Below are 15,773 nucleotides of genomic sequence, written 5' to 3' on the forward strand. Positions count from 1 at the left end.
CATTACATTTCGTTATACATCTACAACTTCAACAGCTATAACAGTCTTATAATATTTCAATCCATACCTCAATTCCACGTCATCCTCCCCCCTCCCTCACCCTTCCCTCCCAGAAAAAAAAAAAAAATATACAAAAAAAAAATAAAAAAAATGTTTGAATTTTCACTATAATCCCCCCCCCTCACTCCCCCCCCCCACCACCACCCGCCTGCTCTATCATATTTCGAAATGTTTTACATCATACTTTCTCTATAATTTAGATATGGAGCCCAGATCTTCTGATATTTCTCATCTTGATCTCTCATTGTCATTGTTAAATTTTCCATTTGTTGGATTTCTGCAATTCTCTGAAACCACTGTGCTCTAGCTGGAGGGTTGCTTTTTTTCCACAGAACCGGGATACATGCCCTTGCTGCTATCAATAAATGTCTCAGCAAAGAATTTTTGAATCTTTCTATTGCCATTGGGATGTCCAGCAGCAGAAAAGTTGCCGGTTTATCTCCCAGGTCAATTCCTGTAATCCTTACAATAGTATCGGCTACCATCTCCCAGAACACTCTAATTTTTGGACATTCCCAAAATATATCTAATAATGTTCCTTCTGCTCCATGACATCTCCAACATGTCTCTGATATCTGGGGGTAAATTTGATGTAACACTTTTGGTGTTCTATACCACCTAGTAAGGATCTTGTATCCCCCTTCTTGATATCTGCTTGCCATCGAGGCCTTTTGATTAAACAACAACATCTTATCCTTTTGTTCTGGGGAAAACGTAGTCCCTAAATCTCTTTCCCAAGCCTGTAAAAAGGGCAAATCTTGTGAAGTCTCCTGTTCTATTAACATACTATAAAAATAAGACATCAAATGTCTCAGTTCCTCTCCTTTCAAACAGATCTCTTCAAACTCAGTCAATGCCCTTATTTCTACGTATACCTTTGATTTAGATCTAATAAAGGCTTCTAATTGCCTCATTCTGAAAGGGTCTAGTCCTAATGTCATTCCTTTTTCAATATCTTTTTTAGTCATTAACCGATTGCCTACCGAGAAATGACAAATTCTACTCATACCTCTATCTTGTATTGTTTTAAACTTTGGATCTGTCATTCCCGGTAGAAATGCTGGGGTACCAAGGATAGGAAGGAGCGGACTGGGAATTCTTGAAATAGATGTTTTCCTGAATACTCTTAGTTATTCGTAATGTCTCCCCTAGTATTGGATGTTTTCTCAATCCCATTGGTATTTCTGTATCTGGAATCCACACTAATCCTTCCAATGGGATATCTGTCGCTGCTTGTTCTGTCTGTATCCACGGTTTTTCGTTTTTAAGCCTACACCATTCCACTACTCTAGTTAAGTGTGAAGCCTCTTGGTATTTTATTGGATCTGGAAGTCCTATCCCTCCTTTTCCTTTGGGGAGTACTAAAATATCTCGACGTACTCTTGCTGGTTTCCCAGCCCAGATGAACTTCATAAATCTTGATCTAAGATCCTTAAACAAACTTGAAGGGATCTTAATTGGTATAGTTTGAATTATGTATAACAGTCTGGGCATCACATTCATCTTAATAATATTGGTTCTCCCGAACCATGTAAAAATCTCTTTGTCCCATTTTTGAAGATCACTTTTGATCCGTCTTACCAGTGGGATATAGTTAAGTTCGAACAGTTCATTTAGATTTTTTGACATTTTTGTTCCTAAGTAACTTATATATGAATTCGTCCATCTAAAATCAAATTGCGTGGACACTGCTTGCAACTGAGGCGAATCCATCTCTACTCCCATTGCCTCCGATTTTCCATAGTTTATTCTAAAGTTGGATATTTTCCCATATTCTCGTAGCTCCATTAGTAAAGATGGGAGAGATGTAATTGGGGACGTTACAAAAAAGATCAAATCATCTGCATAAGCTGCCAACTTCTGATCTTCATTTTTTATTTTTACCCCCCTGATATCCACATTGGCACGTATTTTCCTTAAAAAAGGTTCTATTGTCAAAATGAATATCAGGGGTGAGAGGGGACATCCCTGGCGTGTTCCATTTAAAATGGAGAATGGCTCTGATAATCTGTCATTCACTTTCACCCTAGCAATTGGTTTTGAATATAAGTTTAGGATCCATCTCAGCATCCCCTCCCCCAGGCCTATATGTTGTAGTACTGCTTTTAAGAATATCCAATCCACCCGATCAAACGCTTTTTCTGCATCCGCAGATACTATCACCATTGACTTATGCAATTTTTGTACCAGGTAAATTGTGTTCACCACTCGTTGCGTATTTTCTCTTCCTTCTCTCCCTGGGACGAATCCCACTTGATCTGGGTGTATTAGTTCCGGTATCAAATTTATCAATCTCATGGCTAATATTTTTGTGAACAATTTAAGGTCCACATTCAACAACGAAATAGGTCGGTAGCTGGGACACTGAGAGGGATCCTTTCCTTCTTTCGGTATTACTGTTATATGCGCCAGTAACGTTTCTGTTGGAATTTGCTTCCCTTCCCGTATTGAATTATAGGCTTCCACGAATCTCAGAGCCAGTTTCTCCGCGAACATTCTATAATATGACAAAGTAAATCCATCTGGACCTGGTGATTTACCTAATTTCAATATTTTTAATGCTTTTGCAACTTCCTCTAGAGTGATTGGTACATCTATTTCTCTGGCCATTTCCTCTGTTATTTTTGGCATTTCTGTCCTTTCAATATATTCTCTAGCGATCTCTCCTTTTTTTTAGGGTCCTTTCACACGGGGCGGATCAGTTCTGATCCGCCCCGTGGATGTCCGTTTGCTCAGCGGGGATCACTCCGCCGATCCCCGCTGAGCAGGGAGATGACAGGTCTGTCTCCGCACACTGTGCAGGGACGGACCTGTCACAGCGCCGCTCTCCCCTATGGGAGATCGGATGACGACGGACCGCAGTGCCCGTCGTCATCCGATCCGATCCGCAGACGGATGGAAAAATAGCTTTTTCCTCCGTCACACTTTTTCGGATCGGAGCGGGTCGGATGTCAGCGGACATGTCACCGCTGACATCCGACGCTCCATAGAGCTCTATGGAGCACCCGTTCAGGTCCGCCTGAAAAACTGACAGGCGGGCCTGAACGGGACGTTAGTGTGAAAGGGGCCTAACTCCTCTGCCAACGTAGACTTCTTTTCCAACTGATATAGCTTCTCATAGTATTCTTTGAATACCTGAGCGATTTTCTCCGATGTATTAACCATTTCATCTCTCTGTGTCTTAATTTGTGTAATTGAATTCCTAGTTGTGCTTTCTCTGAGGGCGTTTGCCAACAGTCTCCCTGGTTTATTCCCAAATTCATAGAATCTCAGTTTCCCTCGAGTTAGCTTTGCTTTCGCTTTATCTATTAATTGGAGATTTAATTTTTCACGCAGACCATCTAATTTCTGTTCTACTGATTGTGCTTGTGATTTTTTATGTACTGTTTCTAGTTCCCTAATCAGTGATCTGCGTCTTGAAGGAGCTTCCTAGTCCTCTCTGGAATGAGGTCATGACTCAGAGGATAGGAGCGCAGGATTGAAAAGAAAATCTACAGTGCTGCTAGTACTAGCCTGCGAGTAGCCAGAACCCATGTGCACTGCAAGTGAGTACAATAGCCAATAACCTGACCTAAGGTACTGTAATATGCAGCAATGAGGGGATTAATGTCACAGACGCATTAGTGACTAGCGGAAATTAACCACTCTGTGCTGTATTAGTGGAACATCAGTTTTAAATTAACCCCTTTTATTAAACACTGACACTAGAGCTGCACGATTAATTGTAAAAAAATAAATTTGATTGAAAAAAAAAAAAAAAAAAATATATATAATATATATATATATATATATATATATATATATATATATATATATATATATATATATATATATATATATATTTTTTTTTTTTTTTTTTTTTCTATTATTTTAGCAGAGACCCTAGGTAATAAAAAGGCGGTTATGCAATATTTTATGGCCACACTGTACTTGCCCATTGGTATTCTCAAAAGAAATTTTTTCAGGAAAAAAATACTCTATGAATTAAAACGAAAAAAACGTAAAAGTTAACCAATTATTTTTTTTTTGTATAATGTCAAAGATGTTACGGTGTGAGAATCGTGATCTTTATTCTAAGCAAGCTTTGTGTATGGACACAGATATCGACTCGGGGGCGAACACACACGTGTCCCCAATAGCAAATGGCTTGCTATTGGGGGTGGGGGACTGGTCAGGGGGGAGGCAGAAGCGCTGGCAAGGGACCCAAAAAAGCAGGATCCAGGCTGTGCTATGCACAGTGTGCAGGGTTCTGGCTGACCTTGTGTTTGACACATGTGCCCTAGAATATCCTCCTAGTAAAAAACTGAGGCAATCTGAGCGTAGAAGGAGTTCTGCTGGCTGTTCACCATTTTGTAAAAATTAGACATCTACTGTACATAAAAAGTTGTGAAGCAGATCAGTTTATTAAAAAAAAAAAAAAAAAAAAAAAAAAAAAAAAAAAGACACTGTTGCATTAACTTACCTCTGCTACATTATCAGGACCACCAAGCTCATCAATAAGTTCATCCAATGTGTTTGGAGGAAGTGCTTCTGCCAGTTCATCCAGCATGTCCAAAAGTTCCTTTTTCATTTGCTGGGCCCTTTCTACTGAATCTTGACTAGTGACACAACTGTTGCTGGAATTGAAGTTTGTGGATAAAGCACTACTTGAAACAGCTGTCATGGGGAAAAATAAAAAAGTTAACACATCTGCAGACTAAAAATAGCCTGCCTATAGGGTTGCAGTGATCTTTCCTTACCTGGAAGGCTAGAAGCAGCAATTGTGGGAACAGATTTAACAGATGAAAAGCTAGGACGTTTAGACCCAAGTCCTGAAGCTAATAAGGCACTATGAATGGAATCTGGATCAATGCTTTTCTTTTTCTTCTTTTTATCCTTACTTTTTTTATGTTCTTTTCTAATTAGCCAGGGATCTGTATAAATGCAAATCAAAAATGTTTGTTTAGCAACTGTGCACCAGGTGAACCAACAATTACCACGCTGGAACCATGCAAGCCTGCAAAACATGGAATCCTGCAGCATTTTTTTCCACTATTTCCAAAACAGACATTCATGAGGACAAGAGCATATATGTGCAAGAACCTGCCTTACACATGAAGTCTTAAAATGTCACTAAACCCACTTAGGAAAAAAAAATAAAAAAAAATAAACGCACACAGTCACTATGGGATTTGTTTTCTGTATTATGCAAAAAAACAGGTTGATCTTCCGTTGATGTCCCAAATACAATTGGGGATTTTGCGGAGCAGTGTTAGCAGCTACTGTACATGCTCACTTTTCAGTGAGTTTCTATGATGCGCGTTTCATTCTTATCACATCCGAGCAGCCCATGTGACTATAGAGTCAAACATGTGGGCATATATACAGTGGTTAACAGCTCACTTTCTCCCTCCATGCCCACTAACAAGCTAATCATCACAAAGGCAAGATATTACAGCTTGATTGATGGCTTCTCCTCCTTGTTATTCTAAGACACACTAGACATATATATATAGCGATATAGAGATAGAAACATTGGGGGATGTTTAATTCAGTGGTAGATGCCTTTCAGTAAGTTCACAGCGAACAGGAACTTTAGTTTAAGGGCATGGTAGCCCACTTTTATTAAAAGGAACAAAATAAAGTTCAAACAAGCACTTGGTTGCCCACAGAGGGGTTCTTCTTCCCAAAAACAATTACATGAAAAATGCCAAGCCACCTGGCTCTCTTCAGCAGTACTGCCACCTAGGCTTTACACTTCAGCCCTCTTGGCCATATAACAGGGATCCGTACAACTACTGTACCTCTTTTCAGCTTCCTTGCTGCTCAGGCCTCCCACTTTAGGCTCTCATCTGTTTCCTTAGATGCACACAGCTTCAACACACAGCGTCTATCTAGAAAGCAGCCCCTCACTGCTCTGATCCTCACATTTGGGTCTCTGGCTTTCACTAGTGCACACCTGCACTCTCTGGACTCCTGGAGACCTCCCATCTCTCTGGGTGGAGCCCAGAACCCTAATCCTAACTCTGCTATAAGCCCAGGACCCACCTGCTCAACCAACCAGCCAGACTCCCGGCTGTTCCAAAAACCCGGTCCCAGGATTGGAGATTCCATCCCACCCATAATGCTATGGAATCTCCGGACTCCAGGTCCCCAAGTGAATTTTATACACTTTTTACTGCAGTCCCTCATTCTCCCAAACAACCCCGGACATTTTGGAAATATTCTCAGGACCCATTTTTTGAGGCCTACTGGATCAAGGCCCCATACACATACATTATAAAAAAAAAAAAAAAGTTGTTGGGGCACACAAAATAGTATATTGGCATAAACAAGGTTGATATTTAGCATGAATGTAATGTGTTGTTTGGTACCATTTTAATGTTATAAAATGTTTATACAACACTGCTTTAGTCAATCCAGTGAATTAATGCAATTTTGATTGATACCAGGAGGTGGTGTGAGCAAAATCAGGCTTTTTATTTTCCGTTTTAGTGAAAAACTGCACTTATCTGAAACCAATACTGAAATGTTTGACGTGCTTTTACACAACTGTAGCAGGTCATTTTAGTAGTTGCTTTGACTACTTTGGCAATCTGTAAAAAAAAAGAAAAGAAAAATCCCGTACAAGCAACACTCACCATCTTCATCATCTTCACTGGATTCATCCCTAAAAGGGTTAAAATCATCTTCGTCATCCCCAGAGCTAATAGACTTAAAGCTTTCACTTTCGCTCTCTGCTTCCTTATCAGATGCATCAGACTCACTGTCCATCTCATCTGAGCTGCTACCAGCAAGGCCACCTGTTTTTCGTGGTTTTTTGGCTTCACGAGACAGCTCCTCACCTACAAGATAGGACATGCAGCATGACAGATGAAAGATTAAGGATTTTTTGCCCTCATTTCAAAAGTAAAATGGTTAAAGCAGAAAGACTAGCCCACCTTTCCTCTTCTTTGTTTTGCTGTCTTTAGAAGGGCTGTCTCTGGGAGAATTGTTACTGCTTTGTGCTGATAGGTCAATTCCTAGCAGATTTAAGAGTTTCTTTCGATCAGGAGCAGGGAAATGTTTTTCAATTAGAGATTGAAATACTCCTCTAAAAAAAACAAAAAACAAAATTGCATTCATCAGTAAATGTGAAACAAATTCTAGTGAATTAGCCATCAAGATGTGCCATACAGTCCAGCCTATCAGCAACATTGTACAAAAACACAAAGATGGACTTCACATCAAGTAAGGCCAAGGAAACAAATTAACCCCATTCATGCCTAAGGGTAAAACAAGTCTTGATGCTCAAGCACAATTTTGTAACTTAGACATGTGTTAGTAAAACCGTACATATCACCACAACTACTTTGTGCATCCAGGTGTATCATACTGGGTTTCTTTCAGGACAAATGGGGCTTTGGTTTGGCAGTAAATGGTAAAGAACATCTAAATTTTTCTTCATTTTTTTCTCTCAAAGAAAAAACTGGTCCAAAATGTTAAAAAAAAATTAAATAAAAATTAAATTTAACCACTTCAGCCCCAGAAGAATTTATCTCCTTCCTGACCACAGCACTTTGCAATTCGACACTGTCGCTTTAACTGACAATTGTGCGGTCGTGCAACGTGGCTCCCAAACAAAATTGACCTATTTTTCCCATAAATCAAGCTCTTTTGGTGGTATTTGATCACCTCTGCGGTTTTTATTTTTTGCGCTATAAACAAAAAAATAGCAACATATTATGAAAAAACCGCCTCTTTGCTACAGTAAATATCCCCAACAGTAAATATCCCCAAAAAGATTTTTAAAAAACTTTTTTTTCTCTGGTTTAGGCCGATACATATTATTCTACTTTTTTTAACCAAAAGTATCGCATTAAGCGTTTGGTTTGCGCAAAAGTTCTAGCTTCAACAAAATAGGGGATGGTTTTATGGCATTTTTATTGAGAATTTTTTTTTACACTAGTAATGGTGGCGATCAGCGATTTTTATCATGATTGCGATATTATGGCAGACACATCGGACAATTTTGACACATTTTTGGGACCACTGGCATTAATACAGCGATCAATGCTGTGATTACTGTAAAACTGTCACTGTAGGACACACTTAACTCCTACACTGCCAGTGTGATTGGGTGTAACGTCACTGATCAGCGCTCCCGATTACAGGGAGAGCTGATCAGTGAGAGCGTCACTAGGCAAAACAGGGAGACAGACAGAATCTGCGGGACCCGCGGTCACGGAGTTCCCAGTGAGCGCGCAAGACGCCTCTTAAAAAAGGTCAACGTACAGGTACATCTGCCTGTACATGCCCTTCTACCGCAGTATATCTGCGCGAGGCAGTCGAGAAGCAGTTAAAAAATTTATATTTCTTGTTAGTATCATAACTTACCAAAGAAAAAATAAAAAAAATAAAAACACACTTCTAATGATCGCAGCAATACCACATGTGTATATAGTTGGTTTTTATGCTACCTAAAAAACAGACACCAACACAAATGATACCAATTTAAAACCCTGGCACTGACCTAGATCAAACTTTGATTTAGGCATTTTTTGTTTCAATACACCCTTTTTTTCCCTCTTAAAAGCAGAGAAAGATACAATGCATCTTTCGAGATAGATGGGCAGGCTTCACAGTGACCGATTACTCTGGCAGCCAAAGGCTACCACAGCAATCAGCTGACCCGAAATTGGGAGTTCTGGATACCAATCGTTAGTACGGGACCCGGGGCTCTTGGTGAGACCCCAGTCTCTGTGCTGGGAGCAAGCTGTGCGACGGTCCCCTATCACTAAACAGATACGATATATCTGGCCCCACAGAAAAAAAAACAGCCCAGTGAGGCCGCATATATGTGTTATGTCGAGAGGTTAATCTAAAGAATTAAGGACTTTGGCTCATCTTACCGAACAGTCAATTATCTATCTAAGATGACTCGTGGGACTCCAAGCTTACATGTGGTTTCAGCACAGGAGTGAAGAAAATCTGAATATGTGCTGCTGGAAGTGTGAAATATATGAACCTGTTGACTGTCCTGCATGATTTAAAAAACATGAGGGAACTCTCCCTATATAGTCATTCTAACGTCTAATAAAGCAGACAAACTCATTTTGGATGAAGGACTTTAGGAATAGTAGATGTAGCAATTAGTAAAAGTCATACAATTTATGTCTAAAAGTTTGTTCTACAGACATATCCTTAAAAGACAGAATGTTAAACATGGAACTCACTTTGCTGTAGACACAAAGTCATTCAGCTCTCCGCCACCTTCCTCCAAAGCTTCAAGAGTTCTTGCCTCTCCAGTTGACTGTAGGCCAATAACCACACACTGAAAAAAAAATAAATAAATAAAATAAAAAAAAGTTTAAAATTGGTTGGGCCAAATGCATTGAACTACAGTAACAGACACTAAAAACTTGCCTTTCCATTTTTTATTTCCTCGCGAGCAAGCTGGACCACTCTTCTAACTTTGGATGCAATACAGAGGTATTTGAAAAATCTCTGGTGTGCTGACCAGAACTGACCCCACATTGATTTCTTCATGCGTTGCTCAGCATCAATTAAATCAGCAGCTTGTTGAAACCGCTCTCTGGCCAATACCCACTTGAGAGAGGAAACAAAACAAAAAGAAAAAACCCCCAACATGGATAAGCAAATATTACATGACCAAATATCAAGGCAAAAAGCAGTTCAGGTATAAGTACTTAATGGTTTGGGTTATCAGGCTTTATACTGCAAAAAGGAATACATTCAAGTTTGTAACTACCTCAACAGGTTGCAGCAAATTTAACACACAATGTTCTAGTAAAATACTGCACTAAAAACTCCAGTAAACATATTTAGATAAAAATCAGACCCCCATACCAGTTTCACAGATTTATTGTACATTTTGACATAATCGTGGCGAAGAGGAACTTCTTCAATTTTGAAGGTCACACCAGTAAAGCTCAGCTGTCTTGCAATATACATGCCACGCAGTTTCATATCCATTGCAACAATTTCCATGGCACCCACACCTCTACAAAAAAATTAAATAAAAAAGTTTCAGTGTTAATGTAATATTGTACAATACTGCGCTTGGCCTGTAAAAGAAAAACCACTAGAAAAATCAATGTTCTTAACTTTAGCTATAATCCGATGATACTCTGAACTTTTTCTGTACTCAGTAGCCCACTTCATTTTCACTCCAAAAATGAGGGCTTACCAATAAGAGAAAATACTGACTTGCACTAGGAAGTTGACAGTTGGCTTAAAGTCTAGTACAGACCAAGAATTCTTCCATTCAACCCTGTGGCTGAAGGGAGAAAAAAAAACAAAAAAACACCACAATAGCACAGTGGGGAGATCATTGTACTAACATTGTCTCCGACAGGGGACTACTGCTGTGCCCCAACAAAAGTAGACACCACAAAGTGATCAGTGTTGCACCACAATTTTCTGAAAGTTTAAAAAAATGCCTACATTGAGGGGGTTAAAACAAAACATGGAGCTTTGTCACTGTGCACTAGGTACATTAATGTACAGGTCATTACACAGGGGAGTTGATCAGGAGGTAAAAGGGGCTAATGTACAGATTTGCCAAAGAAAAGTAGGTGGTGGTTGGGGTCATGTCAGGATGGGGCTGATATGCACAGTAGAGAGGCGAATAACAGAGTGCTGTGTTTTTATATTGTTGGCACTGTACTGGATTGAACTGGTGCTGGCTAATGGTCAATAGGCACTCTTTGCAATAGGTGTGTGAGACACTGCTACCAACTGCAGCCTTTGCTTATATTCTGTGATTTGTCAGTGTAATTGCACGGTATTGGAGCCACTCACTGGCTCTGTACCTTTTTCGTGTGATCCACTGTGTCCAATTACAGCACAATGCCAGATTTGTGCACACGCACTGGAGCACAGTTCTAGGAGGATGTAAATTATGTCCCATCACAATAGGGGAGAGACCCATCCACAAATGTATAGAGGCCAGTCCAAGGGGTTAAAAGCTATAATATTATGCCATGTATTGGTGCGGTTTTGTAGCAAAACAGTGCATACGTCATAGATCTCGCTGTAAATATGAACTACAGGCTATAAAGTCAGTCAATAGGACTGAATTTATTCGGACTCAATTCTAAGCTGATCAGAAAAGCACTCAAAGGTTTGTCAACACAAAGCAGGCTTTGCCAGAATTATTTCAGGGACTTAAGTCACTGAAGGGGGCTTGAAAGCAAGTACAGTGCATTGAAAGTTCACAACCCTTGTAATTTTCCACATTTTGTTATGTTACAACCAAAAACGTATAATAGGAATTTTACAACAGCTTACCGGTAAAATCCTTTTCTTGGAGTACATCATGGGACACAGAGCACCATAATTACAATGTGGGTATATAGCCACCTACAGGTGATGGACATTGGTATACCCAATACAGGAAGTTCACTTCCTATATAACCCCTCCTCCTACTAGGAGTACCTGAGCTTTTAAAGCAAAGCAATATACTTAAACCCCAAGAATAAGGGGAGGGACCTCGGTGTCCCATGATGTACTCCAAGAAAAGGATTTTACAGGTTAGCTGTTATAAAAATCCTATTTTCTTTTTTATACATCATGGGACACAGAACCCTAGTAATTACTATGTGGGACGTCCCATAGCAATGCTATCTGAGGGGGGAAGGAGAGACAACCCATAGGGCACCCCCAGACTTGAGTACTTATACGGTTGCCTGCAGCACACTGCACCCAATGGCAATATCCTAATGCCTTCTTACATCCACCTGATAAAATATGGTGAATGCTTGTACTGAAGACCAAGTTCCAGCCTTACAGATCTGAGCCTTGGAGGCCTAGTGATGCACTGCTTAAGAAGCACTAACTGACCTGGTAGAGTGCTCTTTGAATTGAAAAGGTGGAATCTTACCCCGTAAATAAAAAGTCTGAATTATAACTTGCCAAATGTACTTAGCGACAGTAGTTTGACACTGCCCATTCTTTCTTAGGACCCTCTGGCAGTACAAATAAGACATCAGTCTTCCGAATCGAAGCAGGTATCTTTAAATAGAGCGACTTTGACTGCTCTCACCACATTAAGGCTATGTAGCGACTTCTCTTCCTTGGAACATGGTTTTGGAAAAAAAAAAAAAAAACGATGGCAGCCTAATATCTTTGTTCAGGTGAAAACCTGAGACCACTTTTGGCAAATCTGGAAGAGGGCACAACACCACTCTGTCCTCATGAATAATTAAGTATGGCTCTTTACAAGAAAAAGCAGCCAATTCTGAAACCCTCCTTGCTGAGTGAGGATATAGCAACCAAGAATACCAGCTTCCTTGTTAGAAGGGAGTATGCTGTATCAGTTCAAATGGCTGTTTCTGTAACACTGACAAAACGAATTTTACGTCCCAAGGGCTCAAGGATGGTTTAACTGGCAGATTAATCCGCATCACCCCTTGCATAAAACCCCGGACTAATGAATGTGTAGCAAGCGGTCCTTGAAATGAGACTGATAAATCTGAGACTTGTCCTTTAATAGTACTCAAGGCCAACTTCATCACTACCCCTAATTGTGTAAAGGCAAGACTTGTGCCTATGATAAATCTCAGAGGGTGCCAACTTAGATTCACACCAGGAAACATAAGCCCTCCAGACTCTATAATATATATTTCTGGAAGCTGGCTTCCTTGCATTAATCAAAGTAGAGATAACTGACTGCAAAGCCCATGTTTCTTCAGAATGTGGTTTTCAATAGCCAAGCCGTTAAATTTAGGGTTTGCAAGGTAAGCTTGAATGTCGGGCCCTGTTAAAGTAGCTCTGGCCATAGTGGAAGGGAGCACGGATCCTCCATTTCTGCATACCATGACCTTCTGGGCCACGCTGGGGCTACCAGAATTACCGGCTTTCTTTCCAGCTTGATCCTGCAAACAAGTCGTGGCAGCAACTGAATAGGGGGTGAATGCATAAATCAGTGCAAACTGATCCCATGGGGTCACCAACCGTGTTGAATCTGGACGCCTGATCTATGTCCGGAGTCCATCTTTGGCAAAGCCTAAAAAATGTCAGAGTGAAGGGACCATGCCCCTGGGAATAACAGCTGGTGACTCAAGTAGTCTGCCTGCCAATTCTCTACTCCCAGAATGAAGACTGCCGACAGGAACGGAACATTCCATTCATTTCTGCCCAAGGTAGAATATGGCTCACCTGTCTGCGCTGCAAGACTCTTGGTGCCCCCTTGGTGATTGATATAGGCCACAGCTGTGGCACTGTAGAACTGAATCCTGACAGGACAACCCCTGTAACCTGAGAGTCCAGGCCTTCAGAGACAGATGCAATGTCCGAATCTCTATGATGTTGATGGGCAAGGCTCTTTCGGTTCTTGACCACTGTCCCTGAACAGTTGTGTTCTCCAGTACTGCTCCCCAGCCTGAAAGGCTGGCATCTGTCCTTACCACTTTCCAGATAACTGGTCTGAAGGATTTTCCTTTCAGCAGAATCTGGGTTAGTAACCAACTGAGGCTTTGGGACAGGCGCATTGACAAGTCTAAAGCTTGGATCGTTTTATTCCAAGCAGACAGGATACTGTTTTGCAACATGCAAAGGCGAATGGAGGGATCTCCTCTCAACCTGACCATCCGCACTAGCCATCTTATGGAGTTGATTTTTTTACTGAGGCAATAACACCTTTTTCTGGGCTGTGTCTATGATCAGACCCAAGTACTCCAGCCTTTTTAGTGGTTTAAAAGGGAGATTTCTCTAGGTTGAGAATCCAACCCAGACTTTCCAGATAACTCATTGTAATGAGCATGCTTCGCTCCAAACGAGCCACTGACTGGTCTATTAGTAACAGATCGTCTAGGTACGCCACAACTGTTATGTCCTGTGCCCTTAACTTAGCTAGAGGTGGGGCCAGCACTTTTGTGAACACCTGGGATGCTGTAGCTATCCCGAAGGGGCAAGGTTACAAACTGAAAATGCTGTTCTACTTCAAAGCGCAGAAACCTTTGGCGGGAAATATAGCGACATGTACACATGCATCCCTGATGTTGATAGACGCCAGAAGTTCTCCTCCTTGTAGGATAGAAACTACTGACCTGATCGACTCCATGCAAAAGGAGCAGATCTTCAGGAACCGATTTAGATTTTTTAGATCTAGAATGGATCTGACATCTCCATTCGGTTTTAGTACCATAAAGAGGTTTGAATAAAACCCCAAACCTTGCTCTGAAGGGATCTGCATGATCACCCCCAGAGCCAGTAATCAGTCTAATGCCCAAAACAGATGGCCTTTTCCCTGGATCTTTGGGAACGTTTGATCTCTGAAAAGGAGACGGTGGAAACTCCGGAAATTCTAGTGTGTAACCTAAAGACACAGTGGAGATGAACCATCTGTCGTGAATTTCCTCTTGCCAGACTGAGTATTCCAGAAGTCTCTTCTCCCCCCCCCCGGCAGGGGGTGGAGGATGCCTCTTCATAATGAGGCTTTAGAATTTTGCTTTGAAGATTTCCGGCCGCAGGTCGTTTTCTGTGCCTGAGGCTTTCCTCTAAAGTCTGATGGTGGAGGCCATCGCCACTGCCTAGAGGCGGATGCCCCTGGCGCAGGGGGGAAAGAGTCCGCTTAAATGAAGGACGCTTATACTTTATTATTTTGACTGGCAAAAAGAGTACTTTTCCCAATAGAAATCATTTGGTTGTATTTATGAAAGTCATCATACAATCGATACCCGTGAAAATGGAAACTAGTCATTAGCCTTTTGCAAGGTGCTTTGGGTGACCATTTTTTTTAACCATAGGATTCTACATATGTGTATTAGTACAAGTGCAAGGTGGGACGCCTGGTGAATAGAATCTTTTGTGGCGTCTATTGCAAAACAATGCTTTTGGTAGTTCGGCCAAATCGCAGGCCTGTTGTGCAGGGACCTCCTTAAAGTGTAAGTAAACCCTCCTATCGTTTTCAGCCAAGGAAGCTGCCATCTTTGCCTCCGTTTAATCTACAACTGCCACGATGCTGCACATGTGATCAGTTATAACACCAGCCATTGTATGGTTTGACAGTTTGGTTGAAAGCACAACCAATTGGAGTGTTACATTTCTGGCACGTGCCGGAAATGAAACGGTTTTATGGATGGGTTTACTTCCGCTTTAAGGGTCTGTCTAAACTAGTCCTTTAGGGACTGACAGATGCCTATTGCAACTTCAAGCTGAGTAAGGGCCCCTTCCAAGGAAAAAGAGGATTTTAAATTCCAACCTTTTATCTGTTGGATCTTTAAGCATTTGTGCATTGTCTACTGGGCAAGTTAGACTTTTATCCACACTAGAAATCGCAGCGTCAACTGCTGTTACATTCCATTTCTGGCGACTTTTACCTCCATAGGATAGAGAACCGAGAATCTCATTGGAGGGAGAAAGTGCTTATCCGGGTGATTCCATTCAGCATAAATACGCTTTTCTAGTAATGCATGTACAGGAAATGCATGAAAAGGCTGTAAAGGTTTTAAAAGGAACCTAAAGAAGAAACAGAATTTTCAGTTGACACCGTTAGGGGTAGCTTGAAAGGAAAAAAAACATCTCCGTAAGATTGTACCAGCAATTTTGCAGATTGCGAGGCTTAAAAAAGGTTCATCCACTGTCTCCTCTGAAAAAAGAGTCATCCGTTTTGCCTTTCCTCCTGATCGCCTGAGGGCAACACCTCATCCTTTACCCACTGTTACCTTGATAGGTGGTCTGAGGTGGGGAGAGGGGGATTTAACATGCTTCCAATCCCTTTGGATGGAGG

At 41.1% G+C, this 15,773-nt stretch overlaps 1 protein-coding gene across 4 annotated transcripts in view; it reads right to left on the reverse strand.

Moving 5' to 3' along the window:
- SBNO1 (strawberry notch homolog 1) overlaps positions 1-15,773 on the reverse strand; it is a 95,140-nt gene that overhangs the window by 43,461 nt on the left and 35,906 nt on the right. For all 4 annotated transcript variants that reach the window (XM_077461916.1, XM_077461914.1, XM_077461913.1 and 1 more), the window contains 7 exons: positions 9,889-10,042; positions 9,445-9,627; positions 9,255-9,352; positions 6,981-7,132; positions 6,681-6,884; positions 4,800-4,973; positions 4,523-4,716 (listed from right to left, as the gene is read on the reverse strand). In XM_077461916.1, coding sequence (XP_077318042.1) covers positions 4,523-4,716; positions 4,800-4,973; positions 6,681-6,884; positions 6,981-7,132; positions 9,255-9,352; positions 9,445-9,627; positions 9,889-10,042 — 1,159 coding nt within the window. The remainder of the gene's footprint in view (positions 1-4,522; positions 4,717-4,799; positions 4,974-6,680; positions 6,885-6,980; positions 7,133-9,254; positions 9,353-9,444; positions 9,628-9,888; positions 10,043-15,773) is intronic.

This window comes from Lithobates pipiens, unplaced genomic scaffold (genome assembly GCF_037356315.1).
Source record: "Lithobates pipiens isolate NorthernLeopardFrog02 unplaced genomic scaffold, aLitPip1_a1.2 Scaffold_3, whole genome shotgun sequence".
In the NCBI taxonomy this organism is placed as follows: Eukaryota; Metazoa; Chordata; class Amphibia; order Anura; family Ranidae; genus Lithobates; species Lithobates pipiens.